Here is a 23,592-nt window from a genome sequence, read left to right on the forward strand (position 1 = left end):
TGTGAGCCATGCGGCAGTTAAAGGGCAAGCCGAAAAAGGAGTCGTGGAAAGATAAAAAGGAGAGGAAACAGGCCATGCAGGAGGCGCGAGAGCAGGTCACGACCGTCGTCCTGCCGACACTCGCCGTTCTCGTCCTCCTCATCGTCCTCTTTGTCTACGTGGCGACTAGACCTGGAGCCATTGAGTAACAAACACTGATTCCCCTTTTTTTTGCCTGTACTTTCCCAAAGCCGTGTTGGGTGAATAAATTTGGACACAATCAAAAGAATGAACAGATTGATTTATGAGCTAGAGATTTACCGTGCCACGTATGGAGTATGTTGAAGAAGTCTTCCATTTTGGCTCGGGTCAGAGCGCCTCTCCCAGCCAGCAGCATTTGTGCCCGTGGTCTGTGCCCGCCATGGATTTACAGGGTTGCAGTTTCATGCCAAAGCACCTGAGATGCAGCAGACTCAGACTGACCCAGAAACAGGGCCGGACCTGATACCTCTGTACTCAGAATTTCACAATGACTGTAATATGGCACATGCCTGTAGCATGCACACACATACACATGTCTGTTAAATTAACATTGATATAACCATTGAAGACAGAAATGAATGTATATTTCTGAATGCCTCACAAGTCAGTTGCTATTGTTTTGGTCAAATGGTGTGTGTGTGTGTGTGTGCAAACAAATGCACATGGAGTTCATGTTCATATGACAGACCTGTGATATACAATCCCATTAACAAATGTACACAACTTTAAAATGTTTCCCAGCAGGACTTGGATCTTAAAATGTGCCTTAAAACTTTAAGTGATGTGCAGTTGTTAAAGTATTAATAAAGAAACAGAAAGCCATGTTGACTGCTTTAAATGAGTAGAATACTCTGTGTTATTATTATGTTATAAACACTGCTTGCCAGAAATATTCTCATAAGGCTTCACAAAAATGCAATAGACTACTAGACCGCGATTTAGTTTAAGGAGGTTTGAACTTTGATTACATTTGGGCTGTTAGCCATGTTTTCAGGCTGTATTAATTTTGCACTTAAAGACAATACCCATAAATGGAGCAATTCATTAAAACAACTATTCATAGCCTAAGCTTGTTGCTAGGCTCTGTTAAGATCTACTCTGCTTGTGGCTACATCTGATGATTTTATTATAATACACTTTACACTGCACCTTGTGGGATTTACACATAATGTAGGCTATCATTAAAATTAAGTCGGCTGATCCCATATTCAACTGTAAGCTCAAAGAAAACGAACCCCTAAAATGATGTCATCATTTATTCACCTTCAAGTTTCTTTCAGATTTCTTTGTGAGGAAATTAAGAAAAAATATATTTTTGGGTTAACTATTCCTTTAAAGGCGGGGTGCATGATTTTTGAGGAACACTTTGGAAAAGAGAGTCAGGAAGAGTATCAAAACACACTTTGGCCAATCATCAGTAAGGGGTGTGTCTACTAACTGACATCGTTGCCTGGGTTGTGTATGTGTGGGGCGGGTCTATCAAAAGAAGGTCCAGATTCTATTGGGGTAGGGGCGTGTTTGTTTAGGTGATTTCAAATGTCAACATTAGCTTTCAGAGATCATGCACCCCGCCTTTAAGTGTAGTCCCAGCCTAAAATACATGTTTGAGCTGTCTTAACTAAAAAACAGCTTGCACTCACATATCTTAAAATATATCAGTCCCATTATTTTCTCTCAGATCGCACGCCAATAATATTAAAAGGGGACATATCATGAAAATCTGACTTTTTCTTTGTTTAAGTGCTATAATTGGGTCCCCAGTGCTTCTATCAACCTAGAAAATGTGATAAAGACCAACCCAGTTACTTAGGTTTGGTAAACCATTCTCTGCAAGCATTTGAAAAAAGGTCATTGACATTTGGATCCCCTTGTGATGTCAGAAGGGGATAATGTCCCCCTTAATCTACACTATCCAATCACAGCACTGCCATTTAGTGCAAATATAAACTCGTTGGCATTTAAAAGGACACACCCAAAAAAGTGTCAATTTTAACATAGAATAATTATCTCTATTTTGAGCTAGAACTTCACATATGTACTCAGGGGACACCAAAGACTTATTTTACATCTTAAAAAAGTCTTGTGAAATGTCCCCTTTAATCAATACAGTCTCCTGAAGATGTGTATAAATAGCACGAAGTGTAAAACTCGTGCAATACATACGCCAAATTCCACTTTGGCGTGCATATGATACGCCAGTCCTTCCCATTCACTTAAACGGTGCATCTTTTTTTGTCATTTTATTTATTGGTTTCTCAATTTTTTCTGTTTTTTAAACGATTTTCGCTTGGGTTGGGTTAGATTTTAGATTTGCTTAATGAGGTTATTTAATATATAGGTTTCTCCATGTTTTGTCCAGATTTAAGCCATGGTCGCTTGGAGTTGGGGTTAGAGTTGGGGTTTGGGTTAGGATGTCATTTTTATATAACAAAAAGTTGTTTAACCCTAAACCCAAGCAAAAATGGTAAAAAAATAGCAAAAAATTGAGAAACCAATAAATAAAACGACAAAAAAAGATGCACCGTTTAAGTGAATGGGAAGGACTGGCGTATCATATGCACGCCAAAGTGGAATTTGGAATTTGGCGTATGTATTGCACGAGTTTTAAACTTCGTACTATTTATATGCATCTTCAGGAGACTGGGCTGCTTTAATATAAGGTATGTTAAGTGTCCTAATATAACTAAGGCCTAGCCTTGACTTAAAGGGCTGCTAACTAAGGTGTTTTTAGCAATATAAAAATAGTCTCTGGTATCCCCAGAATGTGTCTGTAAAGTTTCAGCTCAAAATACACCACAGATCTTTCACTATACGATGTTTAACCATTTGTGGCTACAATGAAAAACGTGCTGTTTGTGTGTGTGTGTTTTTGTGTGTCTCTTTAAATGTAAAGAAATCTTCTGTTCCCCTCTCTGTATGCAAAGTAGGGGGTAACGCACTTACACATGTACTTTGGACTACATCAAAACGTGTCTCTGAAAGAAGGTTGAATTACACGCTCATAAGGCAGAGCCTGTGAGTCGTCATGGGTGGGGTGTAATCAATGTGACATCACATTGATAGGGGAATCCCCAACAGCCTGTTTTGTGTGAATGCTGCGGTTTAATGGAGCATACACAATGAAGAATAGATGGATTTGTATAATTACAGGATATTTCTGCTAGAAACACATTTAAAAGTGCATTTTCTATGAGGGGAGCTTTTATCTAAACCCTGTTTGGGAAACTGCTTGATAAAGTTTATCAGAATGGTACACAAGCCCAGACCTATACGCAACATTGACTCATAAACCTAATTCTGAAATCTGATTGGCTTATAGAATTGTTCCAGGACCAACATTACTATTGATGCGGGAACATCCTCCTTAGTAAAATCATGTTGAATGCTGTGCCCTTGTCCTGCTTACAAGCAGCATTTACAGACATGGTACATTACCTTACACAAAACTGTAGGCAAATCTGCTATTTAAAAGACAAGTAAATTTGCATCAAAACCAGACAACTTTAGTATAAAAGCAAAGCTGCACAATATGAGGTTCTTTAGCGCCCTCTACTGGACATAAAACTGGTTTGCTACTTGTCTTCACTTATATACACCACCTTATAAACCATTTTGTAAAATTAGTCTTATTGCCATCATTCTTTTATGACAGACGTTTAAAATAAATATTAAGGGGATATGTAAGGTAAAAATTAAAGTCACACAAATTGTCTGACTAACACACTTTCACAATGTGTTCGAATTATGTCAAAGATTATGTGGGGTCCCCTAGCTATGCCCCCAAACCGTGTCATTATAGGGTTGCCGTGAATTCAACGTTTTAATCAAAGAAACCCCAAATTACCCTTAACTCATACCCTAACAATTGTTTACCCCTCAAATTAGTGTGAAAAAATTATAGTTTGAGAAGAATTTTTTAAAAGCCCCTAACCCAATCCTATATCTAACAAACTGTCAGTTTCTCCAGAAAACAGCATGAGGCGCACTTGAGAGTTTACATTTATTTCAGAAAGAAATCTTTTGGATTAGTTTATTGCGAAATTGGGACAAATAATGGACAGTATCGCTTTGTGGCACAATAATTTAAAATTTATGTAGTTTTAAAAACCAGGGGACCCCCAATTTATATTTTTGTGCTTTATAGGGGGTCCCCCAATTCTTATAGGGGTCCAGGACCACCTCAGCCTCCCCTCAATTCGAACACTGCTTTCACACACTTAAAGGAATAGTTCACCTAAAAACAAAAAGAAAATTCACTCTCATGTTGTTATAAACCTGTATAAATTATGTTGTTCTGATGAACACAAAGGAAAATATTTTGATAAATGTTTGTAACCAAACCATTTGTGGACCCCATTTACTTCAATACTCATTCTAGAAACCATTTGATTGGACAAAACTCTGTGAATTGCGGGATGACGATTATTATTATTTTGACCCATTTTGGCTAAAACACACTCAACTAACACAAAAGTCCACAAAGCTCTTAGTTTTTATATTGGGGATTTAAATGCACTTACATAAACAATCTACACTAAAAGCATTATGTAAACAGTTAGGTGTGTCCGCTGACATATACGATATATTCTTTAGAGAAAAGTTAGCTCGAGGCAATGGCTGTATTGTGTGTCGCGGCCCCTTTAAGAGCCGCTCCGTCATGAAGGCGGTGACGTTCTTCGCATATTATACGGCGTGAATCAGAGATGATGTTCTCCGTGTATGTATTAACCATTATCTGCGGTGATCCGGTTTGAATTCAGACCCGGACTCACTTTTATACTCACGTGGATCTTTTCTAATGGAATGTCATCGTTATAAACTCGGTTCCTGAGCGTTCGGGTTGTTTGTGGCGGAAATTTGCTCCTGCACGCGCCCGGTGATGGTCGCACATAGAGAACCGGAGGAGCGGCTATGATTTATGCGCTCGTGCGGTAAACCCATCCACATCATCACTTTACTCTGTTAATATCGTGGTCAAGATAAACTTACCGAAGATTCGATACACAAACGCTGAATAACACAGTAGTTATAGAAGCCCGATGACGACAATCGCACAAACAACTGTTTTTACAGTTAAGTTACTTTCGCTAATGTAAGTCACGTTATGAAAGTACGTGTATGTTCATACATATTTCATATATGTCGTTTATTGTGTTAATTGTTATACATATTTTCTGTTTTCAATGATTTAATTCTTTTTTTTTTACTGTTTGCCTCTACTGTATACTCTTTCTGTAAAGCTGCTTTGCTTGCGTATTATGCTTACGTTGCTGTTACATAGTATCATACATTAGTGTAATGTTAAATAATACGTTTTTATAATACGTTTTTATAATGCATGCAATAAAGTATACACCACGTTCACTTATGCACATTAGCAGTCAAACGTTTGCACACACTGAGCTTATATTTCTTATTTAATTATTATTATTTTTAGGTATATCTTGGGCTAGATTTTAATGTCTTTGCAATACCTTTCACAGTTTTTTTTATTTGCACTGGATCGTAAAGGGCAGCAACCAACAGGTGTTCAGCACACAAGACTCGATGCCCCTTTAATTAATAAGATGCACATCATGAAAAGAGACTGACCACAATTTAATTCACACAAAGGATGTTTATGTTAGAGAATCTAAAATATGTTGTTTTGAAATGCTGCTGCATATTTCACATACTTTCATTTAAAACAATAATGTGTCTATACTTCTTCATTTTATAAAGCTGCATTTATGTGCAACATTGGTAAAAGTATTTTGTTTCCTGTTTGTCTTGTGCTGTGTTGTAATAAATGTCTGCTTGCATTTGACAGCTAATCCCGGAGTGCCAACTCATCAGAGTGCGACACACCCGTAAGATAACCAGGCATGACCTCACCTGAACAACTAGGTACAGTAATAATGTCTGCTTTAATCCAGCATTACAACACTGAATCTCTCTCGCTCTCTCTCGCTCTCTCTCTCTCTCTCTGTCTCTCTCTCTCTCATAGTACTATAGCAATTTTTTTGTCTTGTGTATTACCTAACTTCTGAAACAACTTCCCTATTCAGTTTTTCATCAAGCCTTTTCAGCCAGCTTCCTTCCAGACATCATAAGTAATACAGAGACCCCATTTCATGATGCATTCGGTCCCTGATGAAGAAACCTTATTTTTCCCTCATTAAATAGTATGTTTGATGTGAAATACTTCCAAATTTGAGAAGTAAAATGGGTTAAAAACACTGTTTACATAAGATGCTCAGTCCCTTAGGTCAGACATCAAAGAGTTATTTGGAGGTAGATTTCTATTAAATTTAGAGGGCCATTATTATCATGTTGACTGGCCTTATTTTAATCCTCGGATGTGTTATAACATGAACACGGTACGCACGAGGCACACCTCAGAGACTAATTTGGGTTGTTTTTATGAAGTGAATAAAGCATCAGTCGACACTATTTTGGCAGACCTATATTTAATACTTGAATTCGGGCCATTAATCTGATTCAAAATTAGATCTTGCTGATGTATTTCTACCCATTTGAGCGTTGATAATTCATTTTATTTCAAATACGGTGTTGAGCAGACATGGAGCTCATGACCCCTCTGATGGAGGAGGCAGGCAGTGAAGAAGAGGATGCGGATGACGATCACAAGCAAAAGTCACAAGGCATCACGTGAGTCCGGCTTGCATCTCTTTTAGACCACATTTCTCACATTCGAAGCTACCAGTTCTTCACTGATACTTTTTACTGATGAAAAAAACCAATTTGCAACCTCATCCCCATATCTTGGCCATTACAACCTTGCAAACTGAGCAACCTTTCTTCATTCAGGCTGTGTTTACGACAATGAAAAGTTTTTCCTATGCGTTAGCAGTTATGAACATTAGGGTGGTCCGTATTTTTCAACTTTTAAAAGTTCATGCTCTCACCCGCCAATATGTTTGAATAAATAACTAAATTAATTGGATTTTTTTTCAATATTATTTAATATTTAGAGGTTGCTCAAGACCTTTGAAGTTTAAAGCTATGGTCTACGATTTCAAAGATTGTTCATTATTAATAAACTCGTTTAGATGCTGGTTATGGTTCTACAGTAAAATCCTAACAATATGAAGAGAAAAAAGAATTTTAAAAATCCATTCAGTCTACTGTCCGGCCGGACAGCTTACATTGGTTAACTGCTCTCATCAAATCCCCGTACGCTTGAAAATCCACCTCGCGATCGCGTCTCCACCCCATCGCACACCACCCCGCCCCTCTCGTGCCTGCGACATGAAATTTGTGTCAGTGTATGTTAGCTAGCGAAGCAGCAACATCTCACTAATCGAAAAAAAACTAACCGACAGCAGCAAGCTTCTTGTCCCTACAGTAAAGGTTGGAAGAAAAAGGAAGTCTGTAGAGGAAAGAGCAGAGGTAAAAAAAAGTGTGAAAAACGCCGGACTCTAAGTAGAATCAATAAAGGGTCCCCAATTGACCGTTGGAGGAAGCTTCAGGGAGATTTGGTGCTGAAAACCGACGCCGACACGGCGGACTTTTTGTTGAACAGGTACGCATCTATTTATACTTTTATTGTGTGAGGTATATATAAATAAATATATTTTTATGAGTCTGAAAACATGCTGCCGGTCGGCATTGGAATGTTAGCCGTTTAGCATCGCGTATCACGGGTCTAAGTAATTATATTTACAAAGATTGTGTGTGGTGTTACATAAATCTTTTTATCAGTCTGGTAACAACATGCTCATGCTGCCGGTCGGTAGGGTTGCCGCGGTGACAGAATTTTCCCACCGGTTAATCGGCGCGTCACAAAGCCGGTGATCCCGGTTTCACCGTGTGGGAGGGGCTTATAAATGCGCATTCAGATGTGCACATTTTACTTTCACTTTTGAATTACGCAACTGTTTAAATGCAGCGCTTGCGTAAGCTGCGTTAAATCGCGTATGCATTTGCATGCAATGTGAGTGCAACAGCTGGTTTAATTAAGTGCTTGAGTCAATGTGGGCAGGTAATTCTCACAGAACCTGCCAGTCCCAAGCAGAGCAACCGGCTACTTCTCCATAAAGCGCGGCTTGAATGATGGGTTTATTATTTTTCTTGATGAAAAACACAACAACAAAAATGATCTCGCTTATATTAAACATCATATATGTATATTATAACAAAAACGAGTAAGCACGCGGCTTCTGTCATCATCTGGTCAGTCAGCTTGTCTCGCAAACTCTGACAGAAATAAATGAAATCTGACACCTGCTGCTCTGTGACGTGATGCGCGTTCAGCTTCGCTAAATTCAGACAACAGACACATTCAGTTGTAAGTGTTTGCTCTCTCTAACGAAACTAAATGATTTAATTACACGAAAATATCAAAACGACGGTGAAAGACGGTGTCGCGGTGGGCAAGTGATCTAACCGGTGAGAGGCTGACACACTGGTAATCACTGTTACACCGACTATCGCGGCAAGCCTACCGGTCGGCATTGGAATGTTAGCCGTTTAGCATCGCGTATCACGGGTCAAAGTAATTATATTTATAAAGTCATTTCTTGAAGCTCAGGAGAGGAAACGTATGCCAAACGTTGTTGTGAATGTAAATAACGTCAATTGCAATCATAATTGTAATTGTTCATTCCTTCAAGGCTTTATGTGTTTACTGCTCGGTAAATCTCTGTTCTGATGTTTACTACCGGTGATCAAAGCTTGAATGAGTGACGTTGTTCAGTTCGTTTCCCGGTGGGAGGGATCAGGTAGCACAGAGGGGCGGGATGAGTTTTTTAAAACTTACTAACCGTCTCAGGCTTTCTCAACCGATTTTCAACATCTTAGACTACAGCTTTAACACATTGGCGTATTATGTGATACTTTGTGCTAGCATGTATAATGCAATTAAAACTCCTGTTTTAGTTGTGATATGTCTTTCAAAGCAAGAAAGCTTCAATGTGAATGAAGCACATTAGACAATATACACTGAGACAATGGTTGAAGCAACACGAAGCAAGTCCGCTATATGGTTACGGATCAGAAGAGACTGAAGTAACTTGAACAAAGTTACCCTCGAAGAAGCAACTTTTATGTGTGTTGCGCATTTCTAAATGGAACAGTTTTTGCAAAAATATGTGATTTTCAGGCTTTGAGCAACCTCTAGATATTGTAGGAACAATTCAAAATTTTGCACAGTGTGTTTTTATTGATATTCTAACACATTTAGGGGGAGAGAGTTGAACAAAAAAGTTTTTTTTACACATTATAAGGACCACCCTAATGAACATTTTCAAATGACTATGCTGTCAAAAAATATATTATTTTACACGGATTTGCAAGGAAGACTAAATACGCTGTATTATGCATGCCTGGCCACTAGATGGCGATGCTACTTTGTAAAGAAACACAGAAAGCCTGCACACATATGCAGTCTTCTACAGATCGATACATGCAAATAGTCAAGACAGCAAAAGCATCGAGTAGTTTGTTTTGACTGAAGAAAAGGTAGGTTTATTAAAACAAGTGACCATAAAAGTGAGAATAAAACACGAATATTTTGTAAACTTTGATTGAGAAGTGTTAATAAAGTCATATCTTGAACAGCACAAAGACAGCTTTTGAGTATCTGACCACAACTAATGTATTGACTGTAAAAATAACATGTCAGTTCATATTTTCTTTCAAGTAAAAAATGGCATTTGTGCTAAAGTGGGAAGTTTTATATTTACAGCATTGTGTTCACTTTTACTCCGTCAATAAAATAGTTTATAATCTATATAACTTTGGTGCAACAAATGCAAACAGAGTGTTTTTGAGAGATGTTTTTAGTGGATCACGGTTGTAACATCTATCTTCCTTTAAAACATCACATTTATCAACTCAAAATCTCTTGCTCTCACTAATCCTTTGTTTCTTTGTTCTTCAGGTTTACTCAGACTTTGCTGCATCTTCTTAAGGGGAATATCGGCACTGGGCTGCTCGGTCTTCCCTTAGCAGTGAAGAATGCTGGGATAGTGGTGCGTAACATCTAAACTTATGTTGTGGTGTTGCCTTAGCTCAGTTTGTGGAACATCAAATTTAAGGGCTTGTTTCAAGTGGAAAACACAGAGTGATAAAATGTACATTGAATGCAATGTACAAAACTTTACTACATCACTCTTTTTATATAAGCGCCTCACAGTGCATGAATGTGAATGTTTGTGATAGGCTTATAAAAGCAAAAAGGCGAATTGGGGTTTTGCTCAACAAACTTCTGTATTAGGCAAAACGGATCACACATCAGGTCTGCTTTAGGTCTTTTGAGTGTGCTTCATTAAATGAAGAGATGTTTAATTCAAAATGATTTTTAAGAAGATACCAAAGTTAAGCTTAATTGAAAGCCATCGCATATGCAAATTGATATTTTAAAGTTTTATTAATTTACTTTTTCTTACTGACATCTGGATACTAAAATAGAATAAAAATGCCACAGATAAAAACTAAGTAGGTTAGCTGAATACCTTAATCCTTAAGTGGCGCTGTCCCGCTCACGGGACACCTAAGTTTACGTCAATATTTTCTATATAAATGTTATGTATATCACAACAAACTATATATTGTTGGAAAGGTCTAAGCCTCTAGAATACATATATCAACAGTGTTTTATAAAATAAATTATGTAGGGAGAGTAATTGATTCAATTTTAAAGAGAGTGTGCCTCAAAACATTTATATCCTATAAGAAATGTCACTGTCCCGCCAGCGGGATGCCTACATCTACTTCAGTGTTTTGCATGTGAATTCTTATCCAATCATGACAAACTATAGATCATTTGAAAGCTCTAAGAGTGTAGATTTCATTTATCATCACTATTTTGGTAAAGGTATGACATAGTGAGAGGTATTTTCTAATATGCCACAGGTATACAGGTGGGCCCACGTTGTTGTTATATATTTGTAACACTAATACCCTGTTCCAAACCTAAACAATCATGACAAACTATATATCACTGGAAAGCTATAAGAGTGTAGTTTTCATATTTTATCACAATTTTGGGAAAATAATGATGTAGTGAGAGTCAGTTTCTAAAATGTCACACTGCCACAGTTGGACTCAATTTGTTTTTACATATGTATAGCACTAATACCCTGTTCTAAACCTAAACAATCTTGACCAACTATATATTGTTGGAAAGCTCTAGGTGTGTAGTTTTCATATTTCATTGCCATTTTGGGAGAATTGTGACGTAATGAGAGTCAGTTTCTAAAATGTCACGGGGCCACAGGTAGGCCTAATTTGTTTTTACGTATTTATAAGAGTAAAACCCCATCCTAAACCTAAAAAATCTTGATAAACTATATATCACTGGAAAGCTCTCAGAATGTAGTTTTCATATTTCAAGGTCATTTGATGATAGAAATAATGTAGTGACAGTTTTTAGTTACATGACCCCACCCCCCATAGGAATGCATATAAATTTTATATATTCATAAATCTAATATCATATTATAAATCTTCAAAAATGTTGACAAACTATATATTGTTGTTATTTTTGCAGTAATAATAATGCAGTGATAGTAATTGAATAATTTGTGACACGTGTATGCTGCAAACCGTTGACACCTAGTGGCCGTTGTTGGCAAAACCACTAAAAGTGTGACAAACACCTCATTTTTTGTGATTTTAACTTGAAATTTGCTAAACTGCTATAACAATTTAATTATTTAATATGTTTACCTCGTTTCACCTCTGTGAAAACCCCCCAAGATTAGGCTTCTAGACCAAAAAATGCCAGAGTTATATTAATTTGAAGATGTATATCACAATTTCACCCCCCTAAGGGGTTAAATTATTATTACATTTATTACATTAAATTAGTTCACACTGCTGTTAGCAAGCGAAAGTGGTGTGACCTGTTGTCCATTTTGTTCCTTATTGCCAAACGTCACATGGATATTATTCTAAGAAACTGATTCTGAATCTGAACACGAAACCTAGTTTGAAGGGTTACTGTTTTCACTGAACTGAATTACTCCAAGTATCTCAAGCAACTTTTTCAATGCACAAGTATTGTATGTTAAATACTAAATGCCTTTTATTGTAAACTAAAGTTGGTTTAATAATAAAAAGTAAGTTACGTGGTTGCCTTAAAATTGTAAGTAAATTCAGCAAAATAAACTTTTAATTTTTTTTTTTGAGTTGACACATTTTTCCAAGTTAAATTTTAAAAAAAATTAAGGTAACCAAGATAACTTACTTTTTATAATTAAACTATATTAAATTATAATAGTTTACAGTGTAAACTTATCTTTCTAATAGAAACAAATTCACTTTTTTGTTATTAGAATAGTTTCCCGTATTCCTTAACAGGTTTGTAAATAAGTCAGACTGGTTGATGAATAAATGTTTGCTCTGTATGTTTTAGTTTTGTATGCTGTATGGTTATATACGCTGTATTGTGTGCTAACAGGCTAATTGTTATTTGGTTTGTAAGCGTGCCAGGCTGACAAACTTAAATTGTGTTCACTCTTGAGCTGTAATAAAGCCCTCATTTCTAAGCAAAGTTCATGGTGAGAGAGAGATAAGGCAGTGTTGCTTTAAAAACAAACAAACGCTCTTGCACGTTGAATTATGTGGCGTTTACACGTCTGAAAAGATTAATGTAACGTTTAGTGTAAAAAACACTGCAGATTTCACATTATTTCTGTCTGTCTCTCTTTTTTTTTCAAGCTTGGTCCGGTTAGTCTGGTGTTGATGGGTGTGGTTTGTGTTCACTGCATGCACATCCTGGTCACTTGCAGCCATCAGCTCAGCGAACGGTAAGATTTAACCAATAGCAAGCTGCGGCAGTCTCCTCAGCCAATGACATTTCAGTTGTTTAGTAAATACACACAGCCCTGATGTGATGCTTGTAAAAGTGCAGGTAGCAAACATGAGTGAGGTTTAAATCCTAACATTTTCCACAAGGTTATCTGGTTGGTTAATAAACTATGAACTCTTTCCCTACTAGGTCTGTCATGATTATGAAATTTTGCTGACGGTTAATTGTCTAATAAATTGTGACCGTTATAATGACTAATTGTCTGTTTTAGTGTTTTGACGATTATGATGATTAATTGTCTGTTTTATTGCTTTTTACATGTAATTCTCATACATATTTTTGTTCATGAAAATTTTTTCAAACATTGTTGTGATTATTTAAATGACATATTTTGCAAGGTTTACCTGGCAGTAAATATTAATACACATAACACATATTTAAAAGTAATTATTTAATGAATACATATTTCAAAAACAGAAAATTCCTGATAAGAAATAAACACAATAAAGTGTCTGGAAAAATAACTGAAAATAAAAATGCAATCAAAATCAACTGACTATACCAGAAAAGGTCATATTAGCACTGGCCCACATATCTGTAGTGGCTGCAAAAAAAAAAAAAATAAATTACTGCTGCGCCCCCTTGTGTTTTTTGAGAGATGTGCAATCATTGCGGTGATCTAAAATCATCGCGATGAGACGATTATTTAATCATTGTGACAGCCCTAATCCCTACCAGCGTTTTTAAAAATGTTAAAACTAAAGTTGGGGAGCTAAAAGTCCCAACACAACAGCAGCTAATGTAGCTAGCGTTATCTAACATGTTAACTAATGTTGGCTAAAGAAGTCATTAAACTTAGGTTAACATTCTGGCACTTATATTCATGGTAATCATAACTTTGGTCCAATTTGTGTTCTTGCCTCTAGTTAGTAGATCTAGACAACACTGTAACTAGTTAGCTGTAAGCCTTACCTTTGTGCAGACGTATTTATGCTTCGTAAATGTTTGCCACATTTAACTGGGAGTGGGGCCGTCCACACTATTTTATCCATTGTATGCACCGCTCACATTTTGTTTTCGGCTTTGGGAATGAAAAGAACACAACTCTTCCATACAATCTCTCGGGGTAACTTATCTAGTGTCCGATTTACAAACGCCGCGGGCATTAATGTTTGTCGGAGGTGCTCACATAGCAAAGGTTGCTGTGATGTGTGATTGGACAATGGCCGTTTTGGGAAGGGGCCGGCGAGAGGTCAATTGACTAGATAACTCATGAATGGCAGGGAAAGAGTTAAATAGTAAATGTGGCTTTAGTGACAATTCATTTATTTCAATGCAGTGTTTTTGTGAAATAAAGACTTTAACATTGGTGTAAAACCCTTGCACAGTTTACGGTGTCAAATAAAAACTGACCAACATCTGCTCTCATTTCACGCTTGGAGTTGGTGTGTATGCATAAATGAATGTCACTTAAGTTTCACATGACTGTAGCCACATGGAGGCAAAATTTTGCTCTCTTTGAAACAGATCTGGAATTCTGAAGCCACCTTGTACCCGGGTCATTTCAAAGACAGCAAAGCAAATGTACAGACTGTCACAGACAGACTTTGAACTTGTTCTCTGAAGAAAGAGACTCTCATAACCATGTGTGGCATTTGAAATATTCCTCAGATGAGAGAACTATTCCTGATGGGAAGTTTGGAAAACTTATCTTGTTATGCATATGGTTTAGAATGGAATGTGCAATTAAAAAAAATCTGATAAACTTTTGCAGCCAAAGTTTTGAGCACACATTCTGCATTCTGAACGCAGTAGTTTCTCATCTGGGAATTTGTCTGTGAGTTCACACTTTGAAATGAGCTGCATTCATTGCCTCTTCAAACACGATCAAAGGACACTCCCTCAGGTCTGACTGAAGAAAACAGGAGGATGATGTGTTTGTGTGTGGGCATACTCACCCCCATGTAAATGAGTTTATACTGTAGACCTCTACTGCTTATATGTAAAGCATGTACAAATATATAAAGATAACATTTAACACCTGATGTATGCTGAAAATACCACCGCTTTTCAATATTTTACTATGTTCTTACCTCAACTTTGACTAATTAATACACACCTATCTTTTTTCAATGCGTGCACTTTTAATCTTTGTACAGCGTCGTGAATATGTTAGCATTTATCCTAGCCACATTCATTCCTTAGGATCCATACAGCCATACAGCTGAATTTAAAAGCCACCAAACACTTCCATGTTTTCCCTTTTTAAAGACTGTTACATGAGTAGTTACACGAGTAAGTATGGTGGCACAAAATAAAACTTTTGTTTGGAGCCATAGGAATGAATGGGGCTAGGCTAAATGCTAACACATTCACGATGCGCTGTACAAAGATTAAAAGTGCACGCATTGAAAAAAGATAGGTATGAATTGTATGAACATAGTAAAATCTTGAAAACCTGTGGTGTTTTCCTTTAAGAGAAATGTTTTAAAAAGATGTAAAGGCACAATATGCAAAACATTGCATTGAAATATCCAAAAACTACTAGCACGGTGTTATACTGCATTGTCCCGAATATAAGACAACCCTGATTATAAGACCCCCCCACGTGTACCTTTTGGTTAAATGCTTTTTAATGACAAACTCTTGTCTATTATAAAGAAAATGCTTTAACTAAGACCCACGCTTTGTTTTGTCTTTTTGTTCAGATTTCTTCCAGCTATTTTGGGGTTAGGAAGAACCAATAAATAAAATACTATTTTCTTTGAACATGAAGCAGTATAATTGTCCATGTTTGTGTACAACAGAATTATGTATTATAGGGCTGGGTAAAAATATCGATTCATCAATGCATTGCAATTATTTGTTTCTCAATTCAATATCGATTCATCAAATCCTATGAATCGATTCAGCCCCCCCGGCCAGTGGCGGCGCTGTGGGCAACACTCTAGTGAGAGCGTTCAGCGTTGTACAAGGCGCTATATAGAAAGATAAAACAGAAAGATCAAAGATGGCAAACAGCAGCACTTCTTTCAAGCCTGCACCATCAACGTGATCAAACATTAGCAGAGGTGGAAAGAAACGAATTACATTTACTCACGTTACTGTAAATGAGTAGTTTTTTGTGTACTTTTACTTTTTTGAGTAGTTTAGCAATACAAAAATTACAACCTTACTATAGTAATTGTATTTACAAGCTGCTGACCACCTTCAAAAGTGCATAACTCACATGTAAAATCATTAAATAATTCCATAAATGTTTCTTAGTTTAAAAAAGCTTTTTATTTTATTAACTTTTTGTTATTGCACTTTAATTGTAAAGATGTTCCTACAATTAAAAATAACTAGTTTGAGATTTATATTCCCTTGTCGTTTTTGAACTATACTAAAATCCTCCACCTCTCCCCGCTGTAAAAAAAAGTAACTTTTACTCTGAGTAAAGTTAAAATGATTTACTTTTTACTTGAGTAGATTTTTAGACCAGTAACTTTACTTTTACTTAAGTAAAATAGTTTATACTTTTCCCACCTCTGAACATTAGTAATACTACACACATTATTTAAAAATATACTCAGGTCCTTAATTGCTTGTGTATTTACTTATTATTGAATCGATATCGAAGGAAGTAAATCAATATTGAATTGAATCGAATCGAATTGAATCGAAGCATCAAGAATCGAAATCGAATCGAATTGTGAAATTGCTAACAATACCCAGCCCTATCTAAAAGTATAATTTCTCTTATTAGAAGCTAGACTAATGTTTGCCAGTTATTAAGATGGCTGTTGTAGTTTAAATAGGGGTAGTGAAATAATTAGCTTTGACAAAAACAGCATAAAACAATGTTATGTTACATATTGTAAACTTTTTTGTTATGTGTACTAAAGTGATTAAATAAGTTAAATTCTCAATGAGTGTGATATGGCTCTTATTTACCCCTTTAAATGTAAATTAAAGCATCTTACAGTGCACTTTTGTTGTTATGCAGTTTTAAAATACAACATATGAACATGTCTGGATGTAGAAAAAGCCTACTTGGACATGTTACAATGCACTAATTTTGTTGTATGCAGTTTGAAAATACATGTTTGTAGAAAAAGCCTATTGTACAATGCACTGATTTTGTTGTTATGGAGTTTAAATATATGAAAATTAAGTCATAATCACTGATATATCTTCGGCCCCTTATATGAGATGCTTTTCATGAACTGGCCCCCATGACAAACTAACTGAATATCCCTGCTCTAGTGAGAGCGTTCAACATTGTACAAGAAACGCTTTACCAAAACACGCTTTACCAAAACAGCAAGATGGCAAACAGCAGCTGCACTCCGTTCAAGTCTGCACCAAAAGCTAAAATTAAAATATAGGCTACTCAGGTACTTAATTACTTGTGTATCTACTTATTATTGAATCGATATTGAAGCAAACAAATCAATATCGAATTGAATCGAATCGAATTGAATCGAAGCCTCAAGAATCGGAATCGAATCGAATTGTGAAATTCCTAACAATACCCAGCCCTAATGTATTATGGTGCAAACAACAACAAAAAAATGTGATGTCCACGTATCTAGGTCTTAGGGGGTTAATTTACTTTTCATGATACTTTTCATAAGTCAAAGGGGACCAGTTTGGTTCCCCACATTCTTCAATAATTTTTTTGTGGCCTACCATATATAACCTGCTATCTAGCTGGATTTAATAACAATTGGCCTATTTTGTCCATCTCACTGTGAAATACACACATAGCATATTAAAGGCGGGGTGCACGATTTTTGAGAAACACTTTGGGAAAGTGAGTCGGCCGAGTACCAAAACACTTGTAGCCAATCAGCAGCAAGGGGCATGTCTACTAACCAACACCGTTGCCTGGGTTGCTTATGTGTGGGGTGGGTCTATCAAATGAAGGTCCAGATTCTATTGGGGTAGAGGTGTTTTTTTTTTAGGTAATTTTATGTCAACATTGGCTTAAAAAAAATGAAAATCTTTGGGATATTCGTGAAAATATGTTATATTATGTTTCTAACCAACCCTCGACCCAAGCAAGAAAACTTGCCTTTATAAAGAAAAAAGAAAACCACTGAAGATTTATGTGTTATCTTGTGTGGTCTTTTTTATTTCCTTTTAGTTTTTTACTTTTTGAAAACATTTTGGATTGCTTTGCTCATCGGGAATATTTGCCTGTTTTCTCACAGGTTTAAACGGCCTCCCCTCGGTTATAGTGACACAGTCGCTGTTGCCATGGAGACGAGTTCGTCCCAGTGCCTGAGGAAAGGTGCTCATTTTGGGAGGTGAGCTATCCCATTATGTAGTTTATTGGCATGACAGGAGCAGTCACCCGTGTTTATGTATGTGGCAGGGAGGGCATGTTGAATATATTCATCAGTATGCACAGACACGGGATGATGTGTGGAGACCTCATGACCTGAATCCTTAAAGAGTCTCACCGGGAAATGTTTGCTTCATTATCTGAATAAATAGTAATAGCTCACTGCAATAATAAATATATATATTTATATATATGATTCGAGAAGGTCATTATGTTGCACAAATCTATTTTCCCATTTATAAAAACACTTCATTGCATTTTAATAGGATTTTTTTTTTCCTATGTCTACCTAAGATTGTTTGAATTTGGGATAAACAAAAACAAGACAAATCTTTTTATCACCAGTTGTACCCCAAATTAACATTTAGATATTATGTTTATGTTATAATCATAGTTTCCCATTTTCTTTCTAGACAGTTGGTGAATTTCTTCCTGGTTTTGACCCAGCTGGGCTTCTGTAGCGTATACTTTGTGTTCCTGGCAGAAAATATCAAACAGGTACAGCAAAATACCAGCCAATCAGAATTCTGCTCCAAACACAACAGCCAATCAGTCTCTCGCATCGCATATTTTTTGTCTAGGTGATGGAAGGTGCCATTTCAAACACATCAATGGAGACTGTGATGTTATACTCCAATAGCTCTGAGTTGGGCGCCATTTCTTCGGATCCACCCTCCGTCGCCGTGGTGATAGGGCTGGACCTGCGGCTATATATGGTCTTCCTCCTTCCGTTCATCATCGTCCTGACCTTCATCAGAGACCTGAGGAACATGGCCGCTCTCTCCGCCATAGCCAACCTGTGCATGGCGGTCAGCATCTTTCTGATCTTCACATACATCCTTTATGTAAGTGTGTTATTTACTTCTTTATTCATCTATTGATATCATATAAAACATTTGATATCCATGTGCAGTATTTATCAAATTAATGTACTTTTTCTTTTGTCTTGATTGTTTGGATGGCAATCATGAAAAGTGGAGTGAAATTATAATGTAGTCTATTTAAATTGTAGTCTGTTTTTCATCTTTTCTCTATGTAGGATTTAACCGATCCCAGACAACTGCCGTACGCTTCCACGTGGCGGAAATATCCTTTCTTCTTTGGAACGGCCATCTTTGCTTTTGAGGGAATTGGAGTGGTGAGTGTTTTATATAGGGCTGCAGCAATCGATAATAAAAATCGATAATGAAGTTGATTATCAATTAGTTGGTCTTTGATGTCACATGGTCCCGTACAACCGCCGTACAGTGCGGAAATGCGTCTGCTTTGTTATGACACTTTCATATCATAATGCCATATTTATTTTGTTAATAATGAATAATGTTCATTTTCATCTAGGTCTGAAGTTGAAGATTAAAATAAGTTTATTATCTGCGGCAAAATTTCGTTTTGATTATTTATATTTTGACATTCAAAGATGTTTTACTATTTATAAGCTTCACAAACTTTTTTATTTAAGGCTTAAAATATCAAAAAGATCATATTAGTAAAACTCTGAAGTAGTGAATTTAGTGCCTTATTTTGAGTAATTGAGTAATATTTATGTTTTAATCTGATTAGTCGATTGTTAAAAAAATAATCACCTGATTAATCGCTTATAATGGTTAGTTGCACCCTTAGTTTTTATATAATGGAGACTGTGGGGTTAAAATGCTGTCAACATGGATATCTCACTAAGTTACATAATACATTACACAATAAATACACACAGCACATACTCATATATTATGCAAAAAAAAACTTTTATTTTGTTTGCGATTAATCGCGATTAATCTTTGCCTTGCACAATTTTTTTTTAGCAATAAATCTTTCTTTCTTGGTGTGTAGGTTCTTCCTTTAGAAAATCAAATGAAGGATTCAAAACGCTTCCCGCAAGCTCTTAACATTGGCATGGCTGTGATGATAGTTTTGTACGTAACCCTGGCGACGATGGGGTATCTTCGGTTTGGAGATGAGATCAAAGGAAGCATCACACTTAACCTTCCACATGGCTCTTGGTAACTATGACCGCACACAGACATGAAGTTTTTTTTTAACTAAGTTTGGGAGGAGCATGGTCATGTAATCCAACCAATCAGCACACATGGCTGTCCTTCACGGCTGTCCCGTCACAGTTTTTTGCAGCATCCCTCCTTCACCCCATAAATGAACTGTGGTAATTTGACACCGCTCAGGTTTTAGTTTTGATGTTTAGGGGCGAGAAAATGTCAACAGGGTACATGAGGCTGTCTCCAGGGGTCAGTCGAAATTGCTGTGGTGTGTGAATGAGTCTTAACTCTGCTGGGTGTATGTGAGCCCAACCTTTTAATTTTGTTTTAGTGCACATGCTGTGTTTAAATTGTCTTGTTTCCAGCTCATTTTCCTATCTGCTGCCTAAAAATAAAATGTGGCAAAATCGCTAAAATAAAATGCAAAGCTCCCATCCATCAAATCTGAGTGTTTTACATAAGTTAATTTATTTATTGCGGTAATTTATTGGAGCTTCCAGCCGTAGTGGAGTTAAATTTTGGGAAGCAATATTAAATCCTGCATCGAAGTCTTTGATGCATCGTCTCTCACCTTCGTTCATTGTCAGGAACAACTCTGTGATTGATCACAACTGCAAACTACATGAAATAAGTTAGAAATTAAAAGCAAATGTTCAGAAGTTTAGCTTCTGCCCATTTAACATTTATCAGATTTTTATTTGTAACAGACTTTCTTCCTAAATCTTATTGACATCCAGTGAGCCAGGAACGATTGGCCTCTTAAACTCGGGATTAATTCAGCAGCTGGGAAGTTGATATGAATTGACGAGTAGCTTTATGTGACAGGACTGAAATGGTGAAAACTTTTTCGGCAAAATGTTATTTTGAGCATTTATTGATAAAAAGTTGTAACTGTTAACATCAGTTAATGCACAATGTACGAACATGAACAATTGTATTGGCATTAACTAACATGAACAAAGATACATAAATGCTAAAAACTATATTTCTCACTGAAGTTCATGCTTTTACTAATGTTAACAAATACAAAGTTATTGTAAAGTGTTACCAGTTTGTCTTTTAAAAGAAACTACCATTTAAACTTTTTAACTTCCCTTTAAAGTCCCAATGAAATCAAAACTGACAATTTTTATTTTTTATGTAATATTGCAGTGTTTATTATAAACAATTGATCGCTGTTAGTCTTTTTTATTCATGTGCCCTCATAAACTTCAATCAAAATCTGAAAATGTACTTGTGCCAATCCCTTGTGCCGATCATTCTCTGATGAAGTCAGCTAGACGGCTTGGGGCAGGAGCATCCGTTAACTCCGCCCCCTCCAACTGTTAATGTGCATTCACACCGCCACTGTTGAGAGCATCAAAGAAAACTATGGCTTCCCTGCCAACGACGTTATAGAAAAAGTGTAGTGGATGCTTTGTACTCAAATGCATTCTCTGGAATCCTCTCAAGCGGACCGTTTTCACCTTCTGTTTGGTTGACCTCGACCATTTTCGCCTTCCGTTTGGTTGATCCCGAACGTTTCCGCCTTCCTGTTGGTTGATGCTGACTGTTTCCACTTTCCGATTGGTTGAAGCCATCTGTCTCCGCCCTTCCGATTGGTTGACGCCGACCGTTTTGCCCTTCCGATTGGTTGACGATGACCGTTTCCACCTTCCATTGGTTGACGCCGACCGTTTCCACCTTTGATTGCTTGACACCTAACGTTTGCGCCTTCCGATTGGTTGATGCCGACCGTTTTCACCTTCCGTTTGGTTGACCCCGACCCTTTTCGCCTTCCGTTTGGTTGACCCCGAACGTTTCCTTGGAGAGCATCAAAGAAAACTCTGGCTTCCCTGCCAACGACATTATAGAAAAAGTGTAGTGGACGCTTTGTACTCGGTTTGTTTGTGTGTATGCATTCTCTGGAATCCTCTCAAGCGGAGGTTTCCGCCTTCCGATTGGTTGACGCCGAACGTTTCCACCTTTTGATTGGTTGACGCCGAACGTTTCCACCTTTTGATTGGTTGACGACGAACGTTTCCACCTCTTGATTGGTTGACATCTAACGTTTACGCCTTCTGATTGGTTGACGCAGAACGTTTCCGCCTTCCAATAGGTTGACGGCGAACGTTTCTGCCTTCCGATTGGTTGACGGTGAACGTTTCCGCCTTCCGTTTGGTTTCTGCCGGGCGTTTCCGCCTTCCGATTGGTTGGCGCTGAACGTTTCCACCTTCAGATTGGTTGGCGCGAACTGTGTCATAGCTCATTACCATAAAGTTGAGCTGATTTCAACTCTCTGCGATGCTTACACAGTACATGACGTGACGTGCCGTGCCGCCGCTTGCCGGAGCTCGCCGTCAGCTTTTATTGAAAATGAATGACTTCAGGCCACTTTGCCGCTCCCGCTGGTGGTGGTGTGAACCCACAGTCAGTCTGCTACAGGTCCATTTCGGAATGAAACGTCTAATTGTTTATATCCAATCAAAGCACAGTGAAGAAAACAAGCCCCACCCACTATTTTCATTTTGTGATACCCCGTTTCACTCAGAAATGCATCACAACACGGAAGTAAAGTTGATCACTACTTCCAGTTCACAGGGACTTTAAAGTCTTTTTAAAGTTTTGTTGTAGTATTCATGTGTGTATTTATAATTTGTTACAGGTCCAATCAGCTGGTGAAGATCTTGTACTCATTCGGTGTGTTCGTGAGTTACGCGGTGCAGTTTTTCGTGCCGGCTGAGATTCTGATTCCACCCGTGTGCGAGCGGGTCAGAAAGACCTGGAGACGGGCCGTTGATCTCAGTCTTCGTGTGCTGCTCGTCTGCCTCACCTGTAAGTCTACACACACCTCATTTCTTTCCATCCTCTTTTCCTCCTAATCTAGCATTCATCCGAGATGAGTTTTTTACCTCGTGATGGATGAATCCTATTAAGGAGTGGACACCTGAAGGTTTTTGGATTACCTTGATGTATGTTTTTTATCTTTGGAAAAATAGAATCTGCTACTGAACCGTAAACCACCCAGAGTCCTAAAATATGAAAACAAATATTTGTTTAACATTGTCACTCATGCATGTCTGAATGAGAGAGAGAGAGAAGATGAGATGGTAAGAGGAGAGTCAGTAAGAACAGTGTGTGACGGGGTGTAGTTTTGACTTTGAAACTGAGAAAAATAGTGCAAGACTGCGAAAAAGTTACTAATGCAAGAAAGGAGATCAAGCATCTGTCGGTTCTAGCTATTGTTCCAGCTGTATATTGGAGGCTTTGTCTATTGTTTTAGCTGTCTAGGGATCTAGCTATTTATATCATTCTGGTTATTGTTCTGACTAAATGTTGTTCTAGCGAAAATATTGCCTGTCTATCAAAAAATTTGAAAGTTTCTATAGTCCAACTTTTTAAGGTATGCGGCACTCTTAAATGTTTACATTTACGCTTTTTGCAGATGCTTTTGTCCATTGTAGTGCTAACATCGTGTCCTAATGATGCACAATGCTGCGACGTGATAAAAGGTG

General features: G+C 37.3%; 1 protein-coding gene across 4 annotated transcripts in view; it reads left to right on the forward strand.

Annotated features, from left to right (window-relative positions):
* The first annotated feature begins 4,704 nt into the window (after positions 1-4,704).
* Positions 4,705-23,592, forward strand: part of slc36a4 (solute carrier family 36 member 4) — a 31,093-nt gene continuing 12,205 nt past the window's right edge. The window contains exons 1-11 of one of the 4 annotated variants that reach the window (XM_065280495.1): positions 4,705-5,113; positions 5,831-5,907; positions 6,582-6,672; positions 9,905-9,995; positions 12,688-12,776; positions 17,977-18,072; positions 18,524-18,608; positions 18,692-18,955; positions 19,150-19,248; positions 19,938-20,107; positions 22,743-22,912. In XM_065280495.1, coding sequence (XP_065136567.1) covers positions 5,886-5,907; positions 6,582-6,672; positions 9,905-9,995; positions 12,688-12,776; positions 17,977-18,072; positions 18,524-18,608; positions 18,692-18,955; positions 19,150-19,248; positions 19,938-20,107; positions 22,743-22,912 — 1,177 coding nt within the window. In that variant the 5' untranslated portion in view covers positions 4,705-5,113; positions 5,831-5,885. The remainder of the gene's footprint in view (positions 5,114-5,830; positions 5,908-6,581; positions 6,673-9,904; positions 9,996-12,687; positions 12,777-17,976; positions 18,073-18,523; positions 18,609-18,691; positions 18,956-19,149; positions 19,249-19,937; positions 20,108-22,742; positions 22,913-23,592) is intronic. The other 3 variants (XM_065280496.1, XM_065280494.1, XM_065280497.1) reach the window with 3 other exon arrangements.

The sequence above is a fragment of the Paramisgurnus dabryanus genome, chromosome 8 (assembly GCF_030506205.2).
Source record: "Paramisgurnus dabryanus chromosome 8, PD_genome_1.1, whole genome shotgun sequence".
NCBI lineage: Eukaryota > Metazoa > Chordata > Actinopteri > Cypriniformes > Cobitidae > Paramisgurnus > Paramisgurnus dabryanus.